At 34.0% G+C, this 20550-nt stretch overlaps 1 protein-coding gene across 1 annotated transcript in view; it reads left to right on the forward strand.

Annotated features, from left to right (window-relative positions):
* Nucleotides 1-20550, forward strand: part of MALRD1 (MAM and LDL receptor class A domain containing 1) — a 673535-nt gene that overhangs the window by 201897 nt on the left and 451088 nt on the right. Inside the window, exon 20 of the mRNA XM_074000837.1 lies at nt 9259-9346. Coding sequence (XP_073856938.1) covers nt 9259-9346 — 88 coding nt within the window. The remainder of the gene's footprint in view (nt 1-9258; nt 9347-20550) is intronic.

The raw sequence follows: 20550 nt of genomic DNA on the forward strand, positions 1-20550 counted from the left end.
ATAAAGTGTGACACATGTAGAAAATGTTATATTATTATTATAATGCTAACCACTTGGTAGATGTTAAATTTTTATAGTAAGAATAGTTATTTAAATATAAATAACTGTCTAAATTGGTTTTGTATTATTTGTATAGCTTCCTCTGTCATTTAATACCTATTAGTGACTATGTGATCAGTAAAAAAAGCTAAGAAGCCTAGTAAAAGAGAAAGTGAAAGTAAAAATTTGAATCATTTGGACCTTTTAAACCAGTCAAGAATTGGACTCTTTGACTGTTTGGACATCATTTAACCAATGGTCTTTCTATGGGCCTATGGATGAGTTACTTAAATTTTGTGGTTCTCGTTTATTCAAATGTAAAATAAGAATTTTAGATTCTAAATGTTCTCTATGGACCCATTTAGTATTAAAATTATAGATTTAAAAAAATATGTTGTAAGACTGGCCACAACTAATAGCTATTATACAGATATGTAACATATATGATATACATGTATATCAGATATATAACATATATGATATACATGTATATCAGATATATAACATATACATGTATATCTTATATGTGTATATATGTTTTAATTTATATTATATATTATTTTATATGAATTATATATTATGTATTATTAAATATAATTCTGTATAATATAAATTAAAACATATGCACACACATATGTATGTATGTATGTATATATATTTTAATTCATCTAACAAATGACATTGATATTACTCCAGATAGAAAGTGATGCTTGATAAATAACTGAAGATTGAAGGAAAGGACTTGGAAATGAAGGCATAAGTTGGGGAATGGTAAAAGGAGGATGGTCATGACAAAACTGTATAAATGTAGGTAGAAGTCGAATTGGAATTCAGGAACTAGGCTGTGTAAGGAAGAGAAAGACACGGTTTCAAAGCAAAAGGATGCAGGATTTGTCGGCAGTTTAGATAGTAGTGTGAAATATTAACGTAATCAGTGTCTTTGGCACATATTTGTTTTTTCGATAGTTTTATGTTATGTAAAACAGGTGGGATATGGCATGGCACCAAGTGTAACACCAACAGTTTTAGTTGAAAGGAGAAGTTTCATTTTTCCTTAAAATACATTGAGAGCTTATAATGTGCTAGTTACTGTGCTAGATGCTGTGTTTGCAGCCCTTGTGTCCTTCAGTGTCCCTCCTGGAGGTTGTCCTTAAAGTCTCATAGGGAAGACAAACACTAAACGCACAAATACTTACGTGATTATAAACTATGAGAAGTTTGTAAAAATAAAAAGAAAATAAACCTCACCTTGAGTGGTCAAGGAAGGCTTCTCTGAGGAAGTAACATCTAACCTGGAACTTCAGATAGAATTTCTAATTCACAGTAACTAATGGGTGGGCATATGGGACACTGAACTAAAACAAAAGACAAATGTGGGTTAGTTAAGGTTTAAGTAGGGTTTAAATCTATCATTTTTTTTTTTATTTCTGCTTTAGGTCTGCATCAGTGTTAAGCTGCTACATAGAAACATAAAAATAGCGGTAAAAATGGGATTTGGTGTCTCCTTTTACAAAGAGAATGAAAGGCTTATGATTTTTGTAAAAATACTCGTATATTAAAAATAATAAATTAGAGTTCAACTCTTTTCTTTAAAAATACTTTTAATGGTATGGAAGATAAAAAATTTAGTCTGTTGATGGGAAAAAATAACATTTAATAATTTTAAAACTATGCTTCCTAAATAAGAATTTAATTTTGGCATGTGTGAGCCTATTGATTGGACAGTATTACATTATATTCTGTTAAAATCTTATTGTATCTTATTAGGTCATTTAAAAATAATAATAACATTTACTGAAAATTTTAATCAATAACTCTGAACCGTCTTCACCTTTTTCTTGAGTATCAACTGGACCTTTTTAAATTAAATCCTTTCTAATCTTTAGTCAAATAGGTTCCATATAATTTTTAGGATTGGAAAAACTGAAACTGATTTGTCCTCATTCAAATAATATATGAGATGCGAAGTGGGTTACAGGGTATATGGGTTCTCTGAGGGTATTTTAAAATAGCATATGAGTGTGCAGAGTTTCAAGTAGCAAACTAATTTCAAGATGATCAACATTTATTCTTCTTAAAATTCACTTAGACAGGTTTCAGGAAGGCATTGTTATGTATTGGAGGCAAAAACAGAAATATGACCCAATTTTGGCCTTTTTTTTTTTTTTTTTTTTTTTTTTTGTACGCCTAAAAACACACAGAGGAAAATCGAACTGAAATGAACTTTGTGGTTTGTGAATCCTTTAAAAACCGCAAAAAGCAAATTAATCTCATATGACTTGAATACTTAGAGATGATATGTGTGATGATATGTGTAATGTAAGACATTTGTTTACATTTCAAATAAAGATCAGCTCCCCACATCCTCCCTCTTTCTCCCTCTCAATGTGTGGATTCTCTTTCACTCAGTAAGATTAGCAGAAAGAATTCTATGTAAGTAAAAAAACATGTCTGAGGTTTTGAATGACCCAATTTCTTAAACCTTTTTTGATTTCTGTTTTAATATTGTTATTATTTACTCTCTGCCCTCAACACAGCAGAGGCCTTGATGGGAAAAGATTTTGTGGGCAAGCGACAGGTGGGTGGTCAAATCTGGAAGACACTAACAAATGAGACTCCTTCCTTCAGAAGAGTATAAAATGAGACATTTTATTAGGGGAAGGGAGGCTGAGTTGATTTAACCATTCCAATGTGCAGATATATTAGAAGACAATTAAGGGATCATAATGCTTCCAAAAATGAAATATTTCAACCATGTAGCACCATCCAACTGCGCTGTTTGGAGATAATTCTCCGTGGATTTCTTCTGTTTGGCACAGTTCAGCCTTTGAGCAAAGGGCATATTTAAATGGTCTTTACCTTGAGACATTTGCTTACATTCCAGAGTAAAAATAAGCTCTCCTTGCCACCTCTCTTTCTCTGGAGGGGAGAATGGGCAGACTTGCCAGCAGCCTATTCCAGCTACAGTCTCCTCATTTTGGATTCCTCTCCTATGGGTGTGACTGTGTCACATGCAGGTAAACATCCAGGCCTCCTCATGTTGCCCTGTGGAAATGGAAGGTACTTCTCTGGCTGTTGCTTTTTCTCGTCTTTTCTGTAATATATATATATAAATAAAATAGTGGCAGATTAACTCATTAGCTTCCAAGTAGGGTAAAATCTCAGGCCCTTCATTCTTTCTGCCTTAAACTGCACAAGGACTGGCAAACCCAATGGGAACCAGGCATGGGACATTAATTGAAAAAAGTAGGTGATACAATTTGGCTCTGTGTCCCCACCTAAATCTCATGTTGATTTTTAATCCCCAGTGTTGGGAGTGGGACTGGTGGGAGGTGATTGGATCATGGGGGTGGGATTTCCCCTTACTGTTCTCATGATAATGAGGGAATTCTCATGAGATCTGGTTATTTAAAAGTGTGTCACACTTTCCCCCTTTCCCCTTCATTCTCTTCCTCCTACTCCAGCCATGTAGGAAATTCTGGCTTCCCTTTGCCTTCTGCCATGGTTGTAAGTTTCCTGAGGCCTCCCAAGGCATGCTTCCTGTACAGCCTGTGGAACTGTGAATTGATGAAACCTCTTTTCTTTATAGATTACCCAGTCTCAGTTCTTTACAGCAATGTGAAAATGAACTAATACAGTAGGTGAGGTTTAAAATAATGAATGGCAACTGACAACCTTGATGTGGGTGCATAATAGGGTAGACTAGTGTCTGCAGCAGCTGAGGAGCAATGTCTTCTTGTGAGATACCCTACTTTTAAAATATTGGCAACCAGTCTGACTCAAGAACACTGATGGAGTTAAGCTAAACTGTTATGGACTGAGTTCAGCCCAAGGGCCACCATTTAGTCTTCTCTGTCGTAAATGGTGAGATAGTCAGGATGGGGATGAATTTATTTCTTCCTGGTAACTATGGGATCACTTGGCATAATGCCTAAGTAGGCACTCATTTTTCTTTTTTGAATCAAAAATTCTCAGCAAGCTATAAGCCAGACGTTAGCTAAGAAGAAATACAATGTAATGCCAAAAGATCAACATAAATTTTGTCATGATTTTGTTTCCCAAAATAAGAACATAGATTTGGTAGACATCATATTTTTCGGTCAGTAATCCTCTTATAGTTCTTGACTACTTATCTATCCCAGCATTTTATTTTGTCTCTACTGTTGCCACAATGTTATTATTATTATCCATTCCTGCGCCCAGTTTCTCACACAGTTTTAATATGGCACTTATGGCTCTTGTTTTCTGATAAATGGTTTTCATATGTCTACTATAGTAATTGAAAAACTCCAATTATTCTGCAGTCTTGTGTATGTGATAAGTCAGCCACAGAGTTAGAGTCATAAAATTTGTCAGGCCAAATCTGAGTTTTATTTCATAGAGATTGGTTTCAGGGTTATGTAAACAATTGCAAAGATGATTTAAAAAACAATATAAATTGTATCCAGCAAATATTTCCCTCAGTATTGACCTAAAAAGTTTGCAGTTCTAAGGTGACTTTCTAAAAATTCCCAAGAATTGTAGGTTATGTGGTTAAATATTAGATAGTTGTCTGGATGTGTTTATAAGAGTTTACTTAACACCTTAGTCAGGTGTTAAAATGGGCTAAAAGAGAGCTTCATGTAATGCCTTTCATTCTGTTTGTGCATTTTTAATTATTGGAAAATCCAGTGAAAAATAAGTGGGTGTCATTAAGAAGTATAAGAAAGAGTGTAAATATTTTTCCTCTAGGAAATTATAAGTGGATAGCCAGAGAAGATTGTTCATAGCCAAATTGAAGAATAGATTGAGATTCTTGAGATTACTAGATGTAATTTATTGTTATAACATGCCACACATTAAATTAGCATTTGAGAAAAAAGTGAAAGTAATAGACACATTGATGACTTATGGCAATAGATATAGAATAAATGCTTTGTATTTGTTTATTGAGATATGATTTAAAGGTCAATTTTATCCTGTTTAGGTGAGCAGTTCTATGAATTTCAACAAATGTACAGTTGTCTTTTGGGATTCAGAGGATCAGCTCCAGGACTGCCCCCATATAACTAAATCAGTACATACTCAAGTCCTGCACTGGGAACAAAGTGTTGGCCCTCTGTATACACATCTTTCACAGCCACAAATATTTTTTATTGTGTGTGGTTTAAAATAAGCCACACATAAGTGGACCAAGGCAGTTCAAACTCATGTTGTTTAAGAGTCAACTGTATACAGTTGTGTAAGCAACCGCCACAACCAAAATAGAGTATATCTCCTCCATTCCCCCAAATCTTCCATTTCCTGATATAGTCAATCTCCTCCTTTTATACCTGCAGCTTCTTTCAACACAAATCTGATTTCTTTCCTAATTGATAGGGTTTGGCTCTGTGTCCCCATCCAAATCTCACCTTGAATTGTAATAATCACCATGGGTCAAGGGTGGGACCAGGTGGAGATATGAGGGTGGTTTCCTCCATACTATTCTCACAAGATCTGATGGTTTTATAAGGGGTTTCACCCTTTGCTTGGGTCTCATTCTCTCTCCTGTCACCATGTTATCTTCCCCTTCTGTCACGATTGTAAGTTTCTTGAGGCCTCCCCACACCTACAGAACTGTGAGTCAGTTAAACCTCTTTTCTTTGCAAATTACCCAGTCTCAGACAGTTCTTTATACCAGCATGAGAGTAGTCTAATACACCAATAATTCTAACTTTTCTAAAACGGCATAAAAGCAGTTGATAAATGATACAGGCTTTTGAGTCTGGCTTCTTTCACTTACTATAATGCTTTTGAGGTTCACAGCTGTTGTTGCATACATCACTGTTCCTTTTTGTTGCTGAGTGGTATTCTATTGTATGAATGTACTGCAGTTTGCTTGTCTGCTTACCAGGTGGAAGATATTTGGATTGATTTGAGCTTTTGGAGATTATTAATAAAGCCTTATAAACCTTATTAATGGGTTCTTGTTTAGACATGTCTTCATCTATCTTGAATAAAGAAATACTTACATGTTCATTGCCATGTCATTTGAAACTGTATGTTTAATTTTATAAGAACCTGCCAAATTAGTTGTATGATTATGGCTGTGCCATTTAGGATTCTCATCAGGAATGCATTGGAGTCCCAGTTGCTACACAGAGAATATGTGCTTTTTATAAATTTTAAACTGGAATTTCTGCCTTAAATATAATGTATCTTTATATAAAATATATTTGAGACAGAAATTCTTGTTTAAAATTTATAAATTTATAATGTATCTGAAAATACATTATAGTTATAAAACATACAAAAAAACTGATATGTTGTATTGGAATTGTGTAATATTTTACAAATACATGATGGCTAAAGGGACAGTAAGCAGCAGGTTGAATTAATTCAGTTTCTCTTATGAGTTAATGGAGCCTAAAACATGTGTTTGTGTGTGAGGACAATCGTTTCCATATCATTTAAAATTTTTGGTCAGTCATTCAGAGTTTCCTAAATATATAGAAGGATGAGTTCAGGAAAGTTGCTAGAGCCTTGTTAATGTTTAAACCTCAAAGTTCCTACATGGTTGGCAAGGCCAGTCTGTCTTTACTTGGAGCAGGTGGCAGCCCATGCAAAGAACAACTTGGATGAGCTGGTTCACTTCATAACATTTCCAAGACGATGATAGTTCCAATATTAGTAGAATTGACCTGTACAGATAAGGCAGGTCATTTAAACTAAACTGGATTTTCAGTTGTCCTTTGAGGCACTCCATAAGGTACTGATGGGACTTAGGAGTAAAATTTGGCTTCCCTAATTTCCAGAATAGCAATACTATCTTACATACAATGTATAATGCTTGTGTTTTGATAATCTTCTATTCATTCTGGGGGAAAAAAACATCATAAATGAAAGTGACATTTTCATAATAAAGGCACTTGGGTTTATACTTCTTGTGGTCGTTTTCTTAGGATTAGTATTTTAGAATAATTTACCAAGCTTTTTTGCAAGACTAAATTAAATATACGGTTAAAGTAGGGTTAAACTTTAACAGTCATAACTTTTTCCTGAGGTGTGATTATTATCAAAAAGTCTTTTAAAAATGCTTTTCTTAAATATTCAAAAGAGATTGAGACTATCATACAAATGGACAAGTTTGGTATCTCAAATTGTAACTATTGTTCATTAATTCTCAAGAATACTAACATTTAGGGGTTAGCAAATTGAAGATATTTTGGTAAAAATTATGATTAAGTTGTGTATTAGAGCAAAACAAAACTGTCTTCTGTCTTGGATTGTTTCTGTGTCCTCCCATTGGCTTTGAATGCAGACAGGAACAATATTAAAATACTTCTCATGCAACATCAAGTAAATTCCAAAAGAAAAATGCCTTGTGCAAATCACATTCTCTAGCATGTTACGGCCCTCTCTGGGTTACAGAATTTTGTCTGAAGTTTTCATAGATAGTCAATTATTTAATTTGTGACTATATAAAGACAATAAAAACATCTTGGAACAATTGACTCCGAACACCAGAATGGAGCTATGAATGTGTATATATCCCTAAAGTTGGTTTACAGCTACTTATATTTACAACAACCTCACTCTCTGTGAAGTGGGATGTTAATACCAATTTTCTATGCCTTCTTATTAATAAGGTAATGATAATCATGAGGAGTAAGACCAAGTCAGTAGTATTTATTTTTATTTACCCTGGTTTCTTCTTTATCTTGCTGTTTCTTCTAAGCCATTTGTAAGCATATTCTGTGTTGTATTGCAGTGGGATTTGCATGTATCAGTACAGGACATTTATTAGTGATTAATTTGTATTTGTACCTTTTCACCAATTGTTCAGCCAACTCTATTTTTAAAAATAAAACAGAAAATGTTTTTCTGTAGTATGTTCTTTCAAATTCTGTCTGCTAGTTTAGGTTTATGGAAATTAATTGTATGATTTTGTACTAAATATTCTTTACACATTTTTGTTTTCTCTTCCTATAATGCCTTTCATTCATGATGATGGTGGGAAAAAGGATGCATTTTTATGTTTGGAGAGACTCATTGTAAAACAGCAGGACACTTCCTGTATAACACCATTAAATGTTGTTCAAATAATGTTAGGTGGACTATCTTTGCCCACTAGTTCTATGCAGAAAGATTTCCCAAATTAATTAATTTCCTTAGTGACAAATCAGGGAGAAAATCCTGGTAGACCTCAAGAAAGAGTAGAAAGTTGGGGAAAGTGTTATGAGGTTTGAGGTCAGCAATTTGACCTTTTAAAACTTTCTTTCTCAAGGAGAATGTCAACAAATAATGTATGTGGTAACTTTGAATGAAGGATAGAGCTTGAAAAGTAAAACTGCAACTCCCACATATAACATTTGTGAGGAAAATGAAATGAAAACATATGTTCGTATAATGATGGGAAAACATAATGTATTTTTCTAAGTTTGAGTTTGCTAGAAGTTCTTTATTATTAAATTATGCTGGGATTCCTAGTAAGCATGCAATGCATTTGCATAAGTATTAAAATAATTCATCATGATTAATTCTATTACAGTAAATCTCAACCGTAATCACAATCTACCATATACTACAGTGGTTTGTCTATATGTGATATTTCGTATTTTACTAAGTTTTGGTGGAACTGCAGCTCCTGTAGCAGCACAAATGTCATCTGACTTCACTGTGGTTAATGTAGTCCTGAAGGAGATCTAATCACGATTAGCCAATTTAATAAAGTGTTACAGAATCAGTGTCATGTGAGAAACCTTTAAAGCTTTTAAAAATGTATATCCTAGCAAGTAACTCTGGTAAAATTGGGTTTCTAGGAAGATGAAGAGGTTTAACTTGGGAAATAGATGACCCAGGGGGATCAGGGGACAATTATTTGCCTTCAAATACTTAAAGGACCAGAAGAAAACTACACAAATCTAGAACTAATGGCTGAAAGTTGTAGGGCAGTGGATATCAATCTAATATGCTGAAATTTCAAAAATGGAAACTCATCAGAAAGGCAATGAGCTCCATGAGTCTAACAGGCTCAGTGAAGTATGGAGGTTTCTGTTACTAGAATTATTCAAGGCAAGATGACCACTTATGGAGACTACTGCAAAGTAATTTTTTAATGGCACGGAAGGTTATATTTGGGTAAATTCTAAATTCCTCTTCATCCATTCCATAAATTTCCCTTACCACATAAACACATTTCTTCTTCTTCTTCTTTTTTTTTCAGATTTATTTATTTATTTATTTATTTATTTATTTAAGATATTGGTGGAGGCTTCAGTGGGAGATGGCTTCACTGGAGATATTGCGATTGATGATCTGTCATTCCTGGACTGCACCCTCTACCCTGGTAAGGGAGAATATTTCACTTTGGAGTTATCTCTAAATCTGTTTACTTGGAAAACTTCCAAGGAAATCAATATTTCATTTCTACAAAATTTCCAACATGACCTTGCTTTTATTCTTTTTCTCAAATCTATTAACTCTGGAAAAGATATTTTTAGATCCTTGCTAGTAATTAGTTTTAAAGTGTCAAACATAGTGAAGCTGTTTGAATCACGTATGTCTATGTCTTATTACATGCAAAGTACTAGAAAATCATGTCTGAATTTAAAATGTGATTCCATTATATTTAAGGAGTTATAATAACCCAACCATTTGCCTTATATTTACATCGTATTGGATACTTTATTAACCTCTCAGTTTACTCTCTGGAAACACTTTAAATATTTCTAAGGATTGTTGTCAACCATCTGCTCACTATATTACAGATTTATGTCTATTAAAATGACATAAATGACATATTTTCCAGATTTATGTATCCACTTTCAAACTTTCCCCTGAACTCCAGACTTATATACTAACTACCTACTCAACAGCTTAACTTGGATGTCTAGTAGGCATCTTAAAGATAATAATAGAAAATAACCTAAAATAAACACAACCCAGGCCTCGAATAGTGTTATGAGGAGAAACCCATTCTGGGAAGTACATAGTGATCTAAGAAGACTGGGTATTAAACTAATGGAGTTTGGCACTCAGACTGAGAACTCTTAAAGTGCACGATAAGAGGGAACATGATCTCCTCCCTGGAGTGATCAGAGGCTGGATCCCAACAACATTCTCAATTGCTGAAAACTTAACATCCATCCCCGCTCTGTCATCTTAGCCTCATTGGTCAGCGGAGCACCAGCTCCATCCCAGGCAGAGTCAGTCAGGGGATGGGGCCAATTCCAATATTTTCAGTTGTAGCTATGTGACACAGCTCTGATCCTACCCACCACTCAGCGTCCTAACAGGATCTGTTGGTGTCACCACTCTGTGTTATGATTTTCATAGAACTCTAGAGACAGCCAAATCCTTCTCTTGAAGGCCAGTAAAACAAGAGGCAGAATTGAGCAAATTTACCCTTACCTCTCAAGGTCTAAAAGTGAATTCCTGATTACCAGTTGCCTCTCAATCTTGCCATTCCTGCATACCTCCCTATCTCAGCAAATGACAGTTTATGTCTAGCTGCTTATTCCATATTAACAAATCTGATTTATATTAACAAACTCAGTTTAGAATTCACTCCTCATTGCCCTCACCACTTCCCCCCTTGGTCCAAGCAACCAGTGTCTATGCATGGATTATTGCAATTGCTTTTTAAATGATCTCTCTGCTCCTACCCTTGTGCACTATATTCTGAAAACAGCAGCCTACATGTTCCTTTTCAAACTTAGATGAGATTAGGTCATTCAATTGTCAGAATTCCTATGACTCTATCTCATTCAGAGCAAATCTCAAACTAATGATAGCTTCCAAGGAATAAATGAATAACCTCTTATACCTCTTGGATTCACCTTTCATCAGTGTATATCTCATTCACTTTTCCCTACTACAAAGGCCTCTTAGCTAATTCTTAAGTACTGCAGCCAATTTATGGTGTATTAGTCCATTCTCACACTGCTAATAAAGACATACCTGTGACTGGGTAATTTATAAAGAAAGGTGGTTTAATTGACTCAGTTCTACATGGCTAGGAAGGCCTCACAATCATGGCAGAAGGTGAAGGGAGGAGCAAAGTCACATCTTACATGGTGCAGGCAAAGAGAGTGTGTGCAGGAGAACTCCCCTTTATAAAACCATCAAATCTTGTAAGACTTATTCACCTTCATAAGAACAGTGTAGGGTGATTCAGTTACCTCTCAATGGGTCCTCCCATGACATGTGGGAATTATGGGAGCTATAATTCAAGATGAGATTTGGGTAGGGACACAGCCAAACCGTATCATATGGTTGGGACTTTTCCATCTACTTTTCCCTGTTCCTGGAACAGGTTTCCTACACATGTCTCTCTTACTCCCTCCCTTACTTCCTTCTGGTCTCTGCCAGAGTTTCTTCAGGGAAACCTCCTCTGAACACACACACAGACACACACACACACACACACAGTTTCTTATCTGGCATTTTCTATTTATATTCCTGGTGTTATTTTTCTCCATAACACATAACACCCTTATAGTTAAATTTATATTTTCCCCCATATTGATGTTAGTTGCATGAGAGCAGGTGTATTACCTCTTCATTATTTCATCTCCAACACCTACAACAGTATCTGACACATACTAGTACTCAACAAATATTTGTTGGATGGATAAGTAGATAGAGGAATGTCAGTAATTTTAGATGTTTTATGTACTCTTGTTATGTATTTTAGTTTAGTTTTAATATTATTGCTAAAACATTAAATATTTCTATGTGCCAGAGACTATATTATATATCAGTCAGCTTTTGTTGAAAGCCAGGACTCAGTAGCTTATGACTGCATTTATTTCTTGCTCTCAAGCGTGTGGGTTGGCATAGAGAATAAGAGCAAAGACACAGATAGATAGACAGATAGATCCTAATCATAGCTCTATGTAATTTTATGTAGCTCTTAGCTATGTGTCTCTGTTTCATGTGGTCCTATCTCTCTGAGACCCTGGCTAAAAGATCAAATCCCTATTTGACACATTTCATAGAGGATGGGGAAAAAAAGTGTATTTGAAATTTCTATTGGGACATGGTATACATCTCATTGTGTCTGTTCATGTTCATTATCCATTGATCAGAGCCTAACAATGGGGCAGAGAAGTATTTTCCACCTCCAGGGAGCTCAGCAAGGGTAGGAGAGAGAGAAAATCTTACAAGAAAGGGAGGTGGTATGTAGGGACAGTATTACAACTGGTCACTCATGCGTATTTTATCTTACGTAATCTTACAATGTTTTAGAGAGTCTAGAAGAGTGCCTGGTCCAACATAGGTGAATAGATGTTGTATATGGAGTAGGATTAATGCCTTTATTATACCAATTTTATAGAGGAAATTGAAAAGGAGATAACCTGCTCAAGGGTACCTAGCTGTAAAGTGGCAGAACACAGTGACTGCCTCTTGGGACCATAGTGTTCACCACTAGTGTTACACTGCTCATCAAATCTGCAAGGAAGAGGCTACAATATCCAATTTACAAATATGAAACATTAAACTTAAAGAGCGTAAGTAGCCTGGATGAGAATACCAAATTAGGGATTGGATTGTGATTTTACCTAAGCTGGTCTGATTTCAATGGCCAGGGCTTCCCCCACATTGCCCCCAAATCTGAGATTAGAGAGAATCACTGTGACCTCAGAGGCAGAAGAGACCAAAAAGAGAATACAGAAAAGAAACGTGAGTCACCATTGAAACTGTTGTTGCCCTGATTATCCTGCTAAATCCATTCTGTGGCTCACAGTTCCAAGGAGAGGTAAAATAGCTACTAGAGGCACAGACACAGATGTGATATATCAGTTACAGAGTGTTAGTCCCAATTTGCTGTTTCAAGTTTTGGAAGAAAAATAAAAAACTTTAAAAACTGTATGAACTGTGTGTTTTTTGCATTGGCTTTATAACAAAATAAACTATGGGTCTAAACCACAAGGCTTGTTGAATCCTTAGGTTTGATAAAGAATTTGATGTAATCTTGCCATAAGATGAAACAAAAATAAAAATTGGGCTCTTCACAAAAAATGTTACTCTTGATGCTTTCCAGTCTTGTTTTTTTTTTTTTTTTTTCATGGCATCATGTTATGTGAAGTAAGAATCATGCTTGTAACTTCACTTAGGGCATTGATTTCCTTTCAATATTAACTCATTATTTGTTTATAGCATTATTCTTCCTTGGCCAATAAAACAAAGCAAAAATAAATAAAAATTCAAAGTCACATACACACAAACCAAAATGTTGACCTAATCCCCAAAATGTGGATTTCTATCTTACCTACAACTTTTATTTTATAGAAAATGACTGAGCAGTAGATTATTTTACTTTTCTTTGTTACTTCAAAATCAACCTTTTCCCCTCATGCCTTCCTTGTAATTTTAATGAAAGCAGTGTTCTACAGCAACCTGGGCTTGAATTTCCAGTCATCTTTGACATTCTTCTTAAGCTTGTTCGGTTGCAATTTCCACTGACTACAACCGTAAGATATTTCTCAGACCTGCTTTTTTCCATTACTCTGACTCGAGACAGTATTGACTTGAATGAAAAGCAAATATTAGACTAAATATGTTATTAATTTTCCCCAGTAGTTTTTATGCCCTTAACTGAGTTTATTTTCACTTTGTCTTAAAACATCATCATTTGCTCTTCCAAGTCTTCTCTCTCATATTCTAAGCTATAGATGTTTCTGATTTAATTTTCAAATCTTTCTCAATTGTGAATTATACCTGCTTTGTTTCAATACTTTTATAATATTGTTAATTTATTTTTCCTACTTTATTAAGATATAATTGGCAAAATGGTATGTTTTGACATGTCTGTATATTATGAAATAGTTACCACAATCAAACTATTAATAATTAACACATCTCTAACCTCATATAGTTACTCATCCTCTGTATGTGTGGTAAGTAAACTTGACTGGGTGTGGTGGCTCATGCATGTAAACCTAGCACTTTGGGAGGCTGAGGCGGGTGGATCACCTAAGGTCGGGAGTTCAACACCAGCCCAGTTGATGTGGTGAAACATGGTCTCTACTAAAAATACAAAAGTTAGCCAGGCATGGTGGCACACACCTGTAATGCCAGCTACTTAGGAGGCTGAAGCAGGAGTATTGCTTGAACCTGGGAAGCGGAGATTGCAGTGGGCCAAGATTGCGCTACTGCACTCCAGCCTGGGCAACAGAGCAAGACTCTTGAAAAAAGAAAAAAAAAAAAGCAGTTAAAATCTATTCTCAGCAAATTTCAAGTGTACAATATCTTACCAGAAGTTACTCTTCTGATAACTGAAAGTTTGTACCATTTTACCAACATATCTCCATTTCCTTCATCTCTCAACCTCTGCTAACTACCTCTCTACTCTCTTCTGAGTTCAACTTTTAGATTCCTTTTACATGTGCAATCATGCAGTATTTGTCTTCTGCGTCTGTCTTATTTCACTTAGTGTAAAGGACATGGCATTATTCTAATTTCATAATGACAGGATTTCTTTTTTTTTTTTAAGCTGCATAATGTTCCAATGTACATATATATCACATTTTCTTTATCCATTCATCTATCTCCATACATGTAAATTGTTTCCCTATTGTGGCTCTTGTGAATCAGGCTGCAATGAACATGGGAGTTCATTGGAGTCCAGATATCTCTTTGAAATAGTGATTTTTTATTGCCCCTGGAAATACACCCAGAATTGGAATTGCTGGATCGTGTGGATAGTTACATTTTTAATTTTTGGAGCAACCTCCATACTGTTTCTCATAATGGCTGTATCAGTTTACATTCCTGCCAACAGGTATGAGTGTTCCCTTTTCTGCACATCTTCACCAACACTGACTATCTTTTAACTTTTGATAATAGACATCCTAACAGATGAGAATTAATATCTCATCGTAATTTTGATTTGCATTTTTCTGATCGTTACTGATAATGAGTGCCTTTTCATATGCCTGTTGTCTATGTCTTCTTTGGATAAAAAGTCTATTCAGGTATTTTGCCCCTCTTAAAATTGGATTATTTGTTGTTGTTTTTTGTTTTGTTTGTTTTTGCTGTTGAGTTGTATAAGTTTCTTACGTAGTTTGATATTAGCTCCTTATCTGTTATATGGTTTGGAAATACTTTCTCCCATTGTGATTTTGTACATGATGTAAGATAAGAGCCCAATTTCATTTTGCTTTGCATTTCTTTAACACCGCTTATTGAAGAGATTATTTTTCCCATTGTGTATTCTTGTCATTTTTCTTATAGATTACTTGACTGTATATGTGTAGGCTTATTTCTGTGCTTTCTATTTTGCTCCATTGGTCCATGTTTCTGCTTTTATGCAAGTACCATGCTGTTTTGGTTACTATAACATTGTAATATGATTTGAAAGCAGGAAGTATGATGCCATCAGTTTTTTTCTTCTTGTTCAAAATTGCTTTATCTAGTTGAAATCTTTTGTAGTTCTGTATGAATTTTTGTCTTAGAGACAAAGATTTGAGGATCTTAGAGGAAAAGCTTTTAGCTTTTTACCATTGAGTGTGATGTTAACTTTGGGCTTGTACAGACGTTCACTTTTACCCACATCCTCCCAATACTTGTTAAAAGCTTTAAGACTGTTACTGTATTGAGGAGTATTTCTTCTATTCCTAATTTGTTTGGAGTTTTTATCATGAAAAGATGTTAAATATTGTCAAATGCGTTTTCTACATTTTTTTACCTGATCATAAGATTTTAAGACTTCATTCTGTTAATGTTATGTATCACATTTATTAATTTTCATGTGTTGAAGCATCTTTATGTCCCAGGGATAAATTCCACTTGGTCATGATATATGATTCTTTTACACTGTTGTTGAAATCAGCTTGCTAGTATTTTGCTGAGGATTTTTGCATCTATATTCATCAGTCATATTGGCCTGTAATTTTCTTTCCTTGTAGTCTCCTTTTCTAGCTTGGAATCAGGCTGATCATAAAAAATGAGTTTGAAAGTGTTTCTGCCTCTTCAGTTTTTGGAAGAGTTTGATAAGGATTGGTATGAATTCTTTAAATATTTGGTGGAATATAGCAATGAATCCATCAGGCCCTCAACTTTTCTTTGGTGGGAGATTTTTGGTTAATTGTTCAGTCTCATTACTCATAATTCCATCTGTTTAGATTTTTTATTTCTCCTTGATTCCATCTTGGTAGGTTGTATGTTTCTAGGAATTTATCCATTTCTTTAATGCTATTCAATTTCTTGGAGCATAATTGTTCATAGCAGTCTTGTATGATCCTTTGTATTTCTGTGGCATCAGTTGTAATGTCTCATTCTGATTTTATTTATTTGGGTCTTCTGTTTTCCTTATACCTAAAGGGTTGTTAATATTATCTTTTCAAAAAATCAATTTTCAGTTTCATTGATCGTTCTATTTTTTTTTCTTATCTTCATTGTAATTATTTTTGCTCTGATCTTTATTAGTTCCTTCTTTCTGTTAACTTGGAGCTTATTCTTTTTCAAGTTCCTTGAGGTATAAAGATACATGTTTTCTTTGAGATTTTTAAATTTCTGTTTTTTTTTTTATTTTTTATTTCTTAGGTATTTTGTACCACAAACTTTCCTCTTAGAACTGCTATTGCTGTATCCCATAAGTTTTAGTATGTTGTGTTTCCATTTTCATTTATCTCAGATTTTTTATTTCACTTTGATTTCTTCTTTGACCTATTGGTTTTTAAGGAGTGTGTTGTTTTAATTACCGTGTTTGTGAATTTTCCAACTTTCCCCTGTCTTTAATTTCTAGTTTCATACCATTGTGGCTAGAAAAGGTGCTGGATATGATTTCAAACTTCTTTGTTTGTTAATGCTTGTTTTGTGACCTAACATAATATCTATCCTGGAGAATGTTCTGTGTGCTCTTGAGAAGGTGTATTCTGCTGCTGTTGAATGAAATGTTTTGTACATTGTTGTTAGGTCAATTTGCTCTAAAGTATCATTTAAGTTCAATGTTTCTTAATTGATTTTCTGTCTGTATGATCTATCCATTGTTGGAAGTGGGACATTGAAGTCCTTTACTATTATTGTTTTGCTGTCTCTTTCTCCCTTCAGATTTATTAATATTTGCTATGTATTTGGGTTCTCTCATGTTGAGTACATATGTATTTACAATTATATCCTCTTGATTAATTGACTGCTATATATTTATATAATGACTTTTTGTCTCCTTTTACCATTTTTGACTTAAAGTATATTTTGTCTTATATAAGTCTGGCTTCTGGTGCTCTTTTTGGGTTTGCATTTGCATAGGATGTGTTTTTCGTTCTTTCACTTTCTGTATATCTGTCTTTAAAGTCAAAGTGAGACTCTTGTAGGCAGCACATTGTTGGATCGTGCTTTTTTTTTCTCTTAATCCATTAAGACATTCTATGTCTTTTGATTGTACAGTGTAATTTACTTACACTTAAAGTAATTCTTAATGGGTAAGGACTTACTATAGCCATTTAAAAAATTCCTTTCTAGCTGTTTCATAGATCTTTTGTTTCCTTCTTTCTCTCTTGCTATCTTCCATTGTGATGTGATAATTTTCTGTAGTGGTATGCTTTGATTGCTTTCTCTTTACCTTTTGTGTATTTACTATAGGTTTTTGCTATGTGTTTAACATAAGGCTTACAAAAGCCAGCTTATAGTTATAGCAATTCATTTTAAGCTGATAAAAACTTAATTTTAATTCCATACAAAAACCCTACACGTTTTCCTACCCCAACATTTATGTTTTTGATTTCATAGTTTACATCTTTTTACATTTATAATATTTAATAACTCTAAATTCAGAATACAGAATACACACTAGTACTGTAATGTTAATATGTAAATCACTTATAACTCTAAATGCTAAAAGATAAATGTTAAAAATAACTATAACTTCAGTAATTTGTTAATGGATATGCAATATATAAAGAAATTCTTATTTTTAATCTAATCCATTAGATGAAATTAACTACATTTCCAGGGATGGTAGGAACTTAGCCATGTAATACATTTCTGTGGTTCTTTGCATAACTGTACAATGATGCTATTACCTGAGGAGACAATTGTGAGGAATGATGATAGAGTTAAAGAGATTTCCTTATATCTTGAATCAGATCTTTAGATTAGATTAGGAATTACTCTGAGACATTTATATTAAAAAGTGTGTATCTCAAAAGAAGTATTTGCTTTTCATTGTTCTTTCTGTCCTTCATTAGAAAGGCCAGAAGTATATTTTCTTTAGCTGAACACACATGGCAAGAATTTTCTTTCTTGCACTAAGGATTAATGGTGAGATAACTGGTTTATGTAGAAAACGAAAACATTGACTACATCACAAAATACTGTCTGCAAATTAAAAAATAATTTATGTGCTTTTTATTCTCTTTTAAAATTTCAGATTTCAGCATGCACATTAGAATTGTTAGTTACTAAAATGATTAGTTATTAGAATGTAAGTATTATATGAATATCCATGTTTAAGGTATTATTAGTACTTTATTTTCTCCAGGATAACTGTTACTAAAGCAGTGGCACATTGTACAACTGATGATGCCTTGAAATTGATAAAATATGATGACTATTTTAAGGATGCTTAACATAATTTTTATGATGTCCTCTCCTACCCCTCACACATTGAATGTGTTGTTTTGTTGTTGTCGTTGAACTGAGTTGATTACATTTTTGGCATTCCTCTCTCATAAGCCTCAATGTCTCACCAGCTTTATTTACAAATGGTGTTCAAGTCTTTATTTTGCAGAGATGAATGTTTGTTTCAGTATGAATCAAAAAGCAAGGGGAACAGTGTAAATACTGTTGGCTTTACTTTTAAGATATCATTTGCAGCTTTTCATCTTCTAATATGCTGTCTGGTATATTCATTATATTTGTCTCAGAATAATAAATTACGTGAAAGCACTGTGTTTTGAAATATGCCTTTCTTTTGTACTTTCTAAAAGAGGTATAGACTCAGAAGAAAATACCAAATTATTGGAAAGTTTTGCAGTTTAAGATTTCAGGACAAAAATAAAGAAATTTGAGCCTTGGTGATTGCAATCTTAAATATTTTGGTTTTAGCTTCTTTGGTGTCATCTGTAAAGTGATTTGGCATATACATAGGAAAGAAAAAATTGGCCAAAGTCTGTGATATGTTCAATTAGCAGTTTTATTGTGTTCCTAGAAAATAAAATTGGACAAATTTTTCACTTAACCTATTATAAGTTAAAACTTTTACATTGTTTTACATTCTCTCTTAATTGAGAGAAATGCTAAATATTAAACATGGAGAAAGTTGTCTAAATGGTTAGTTTTCAGCTTACAAATTTTCCATCTGCTACTTCAGTCATTTGTAGTCACATTCAAATATAGTAGAATACCTGTAAAGATGGAAAATGTCATTGAATCTTTGTTATAAAGCAAAAGTATTCCAAAAATTATTGATTGGCTACCAGAGTCAGAAAAAAAAATTGCATAGTTTGTGGCAAACAGCTATAGCACAGTTGTTATAATCGTATCCAAAGAATAGCTATGCTTTCATAAAACCTTTTCTCCTAGAAAGTAGATCTAACACAGACCCTTCAATACAATCATACTACACATAATTCTTCCAGCTTATGGATATAACTCTAAGTTATTGTACTAAGTGAAATAGAAGAAAGGTATGATATTCCCCAAAAGCTATAGATATTTAAAAATTTTAAATTTTCTAAAGAGACTATTTAAGCTTCAAGTATGCTTTTAGATTTTTACATTAAATATATTTCTTCACTCTAAAAGTCACAGGGAAAACATACATTGTTACCTACAGATAGACATAAAGTACAATGATTCATATTGGTTAAGCAATTCAGGGATAGTATGGCTAAAGTTGGTAACAATTTATCAAGGACTAGGGATGTTAAAATGTTGATTTTATTTGCTTAACTATCAATGCGGGAATGACTGTTGGGGAGTGGAGGAGTCTAGTATAAAACAAGTTGGAAAATCTGTTTCACCAGAGAGGTTATATTATTAGTGTAGCCTGAAGTTTATCATATTTGTTACAGTGAATTCACAGAGTGAGGACTTAGAACATTGAGTCCCTCTGGAGCCTGAGACATCTACTTATGAAATCTTCCACATGACAGATGTGCAGGTAGTTTGGTTCCCCTGTGGCTCAGGGATGTGGAAGAAGATCAGATCAAACCAGACTAATCTCTACTTCTTAGTGAGTGCAAACTTGAGTCATAGGCATTTCATCTTTTCAATTTTTGTTTCATCTGCAAAGCTTTTAGTGTTCTTTGTTTACAGAGACTTAAATCTATCATTGCTACCGACTTTAGCCTTATTCTAAGCAATTATAGGTCAACAAAACCCTAAAAGCTTTGCAACAAGTTGAATATTTGCCCTACCCCACAATTCGTATATTGAAACCTTAATCCCCAATGAGATGGTATTTGGAAGTGGGGCCTTTGAGAGGTAATTTGGAGTAGATTAGGTCATGAGGATGGGGTTCTCCTGATGGGATTAGTACTCCTATAAAAAGAGAATGAGACAGGAGGTCTTGCGCACTCTCTCTCTCGCTCTCTCTCTCTTTTT

Source organism: Macaca fascicularis, chromosome 9, assembly GCF_037993035.2.
Source record: "Macaca fascicularis isolate 582-1 chromosome 9, T2T-MFA8v1.1".
In the NCBI taxonomy this organism is placed as follows: Eukaryota; Metazoa; Chordata; class Mammalia; order Primates; family Cercopithecidae; genus Macaca; species Macaca fascicularis.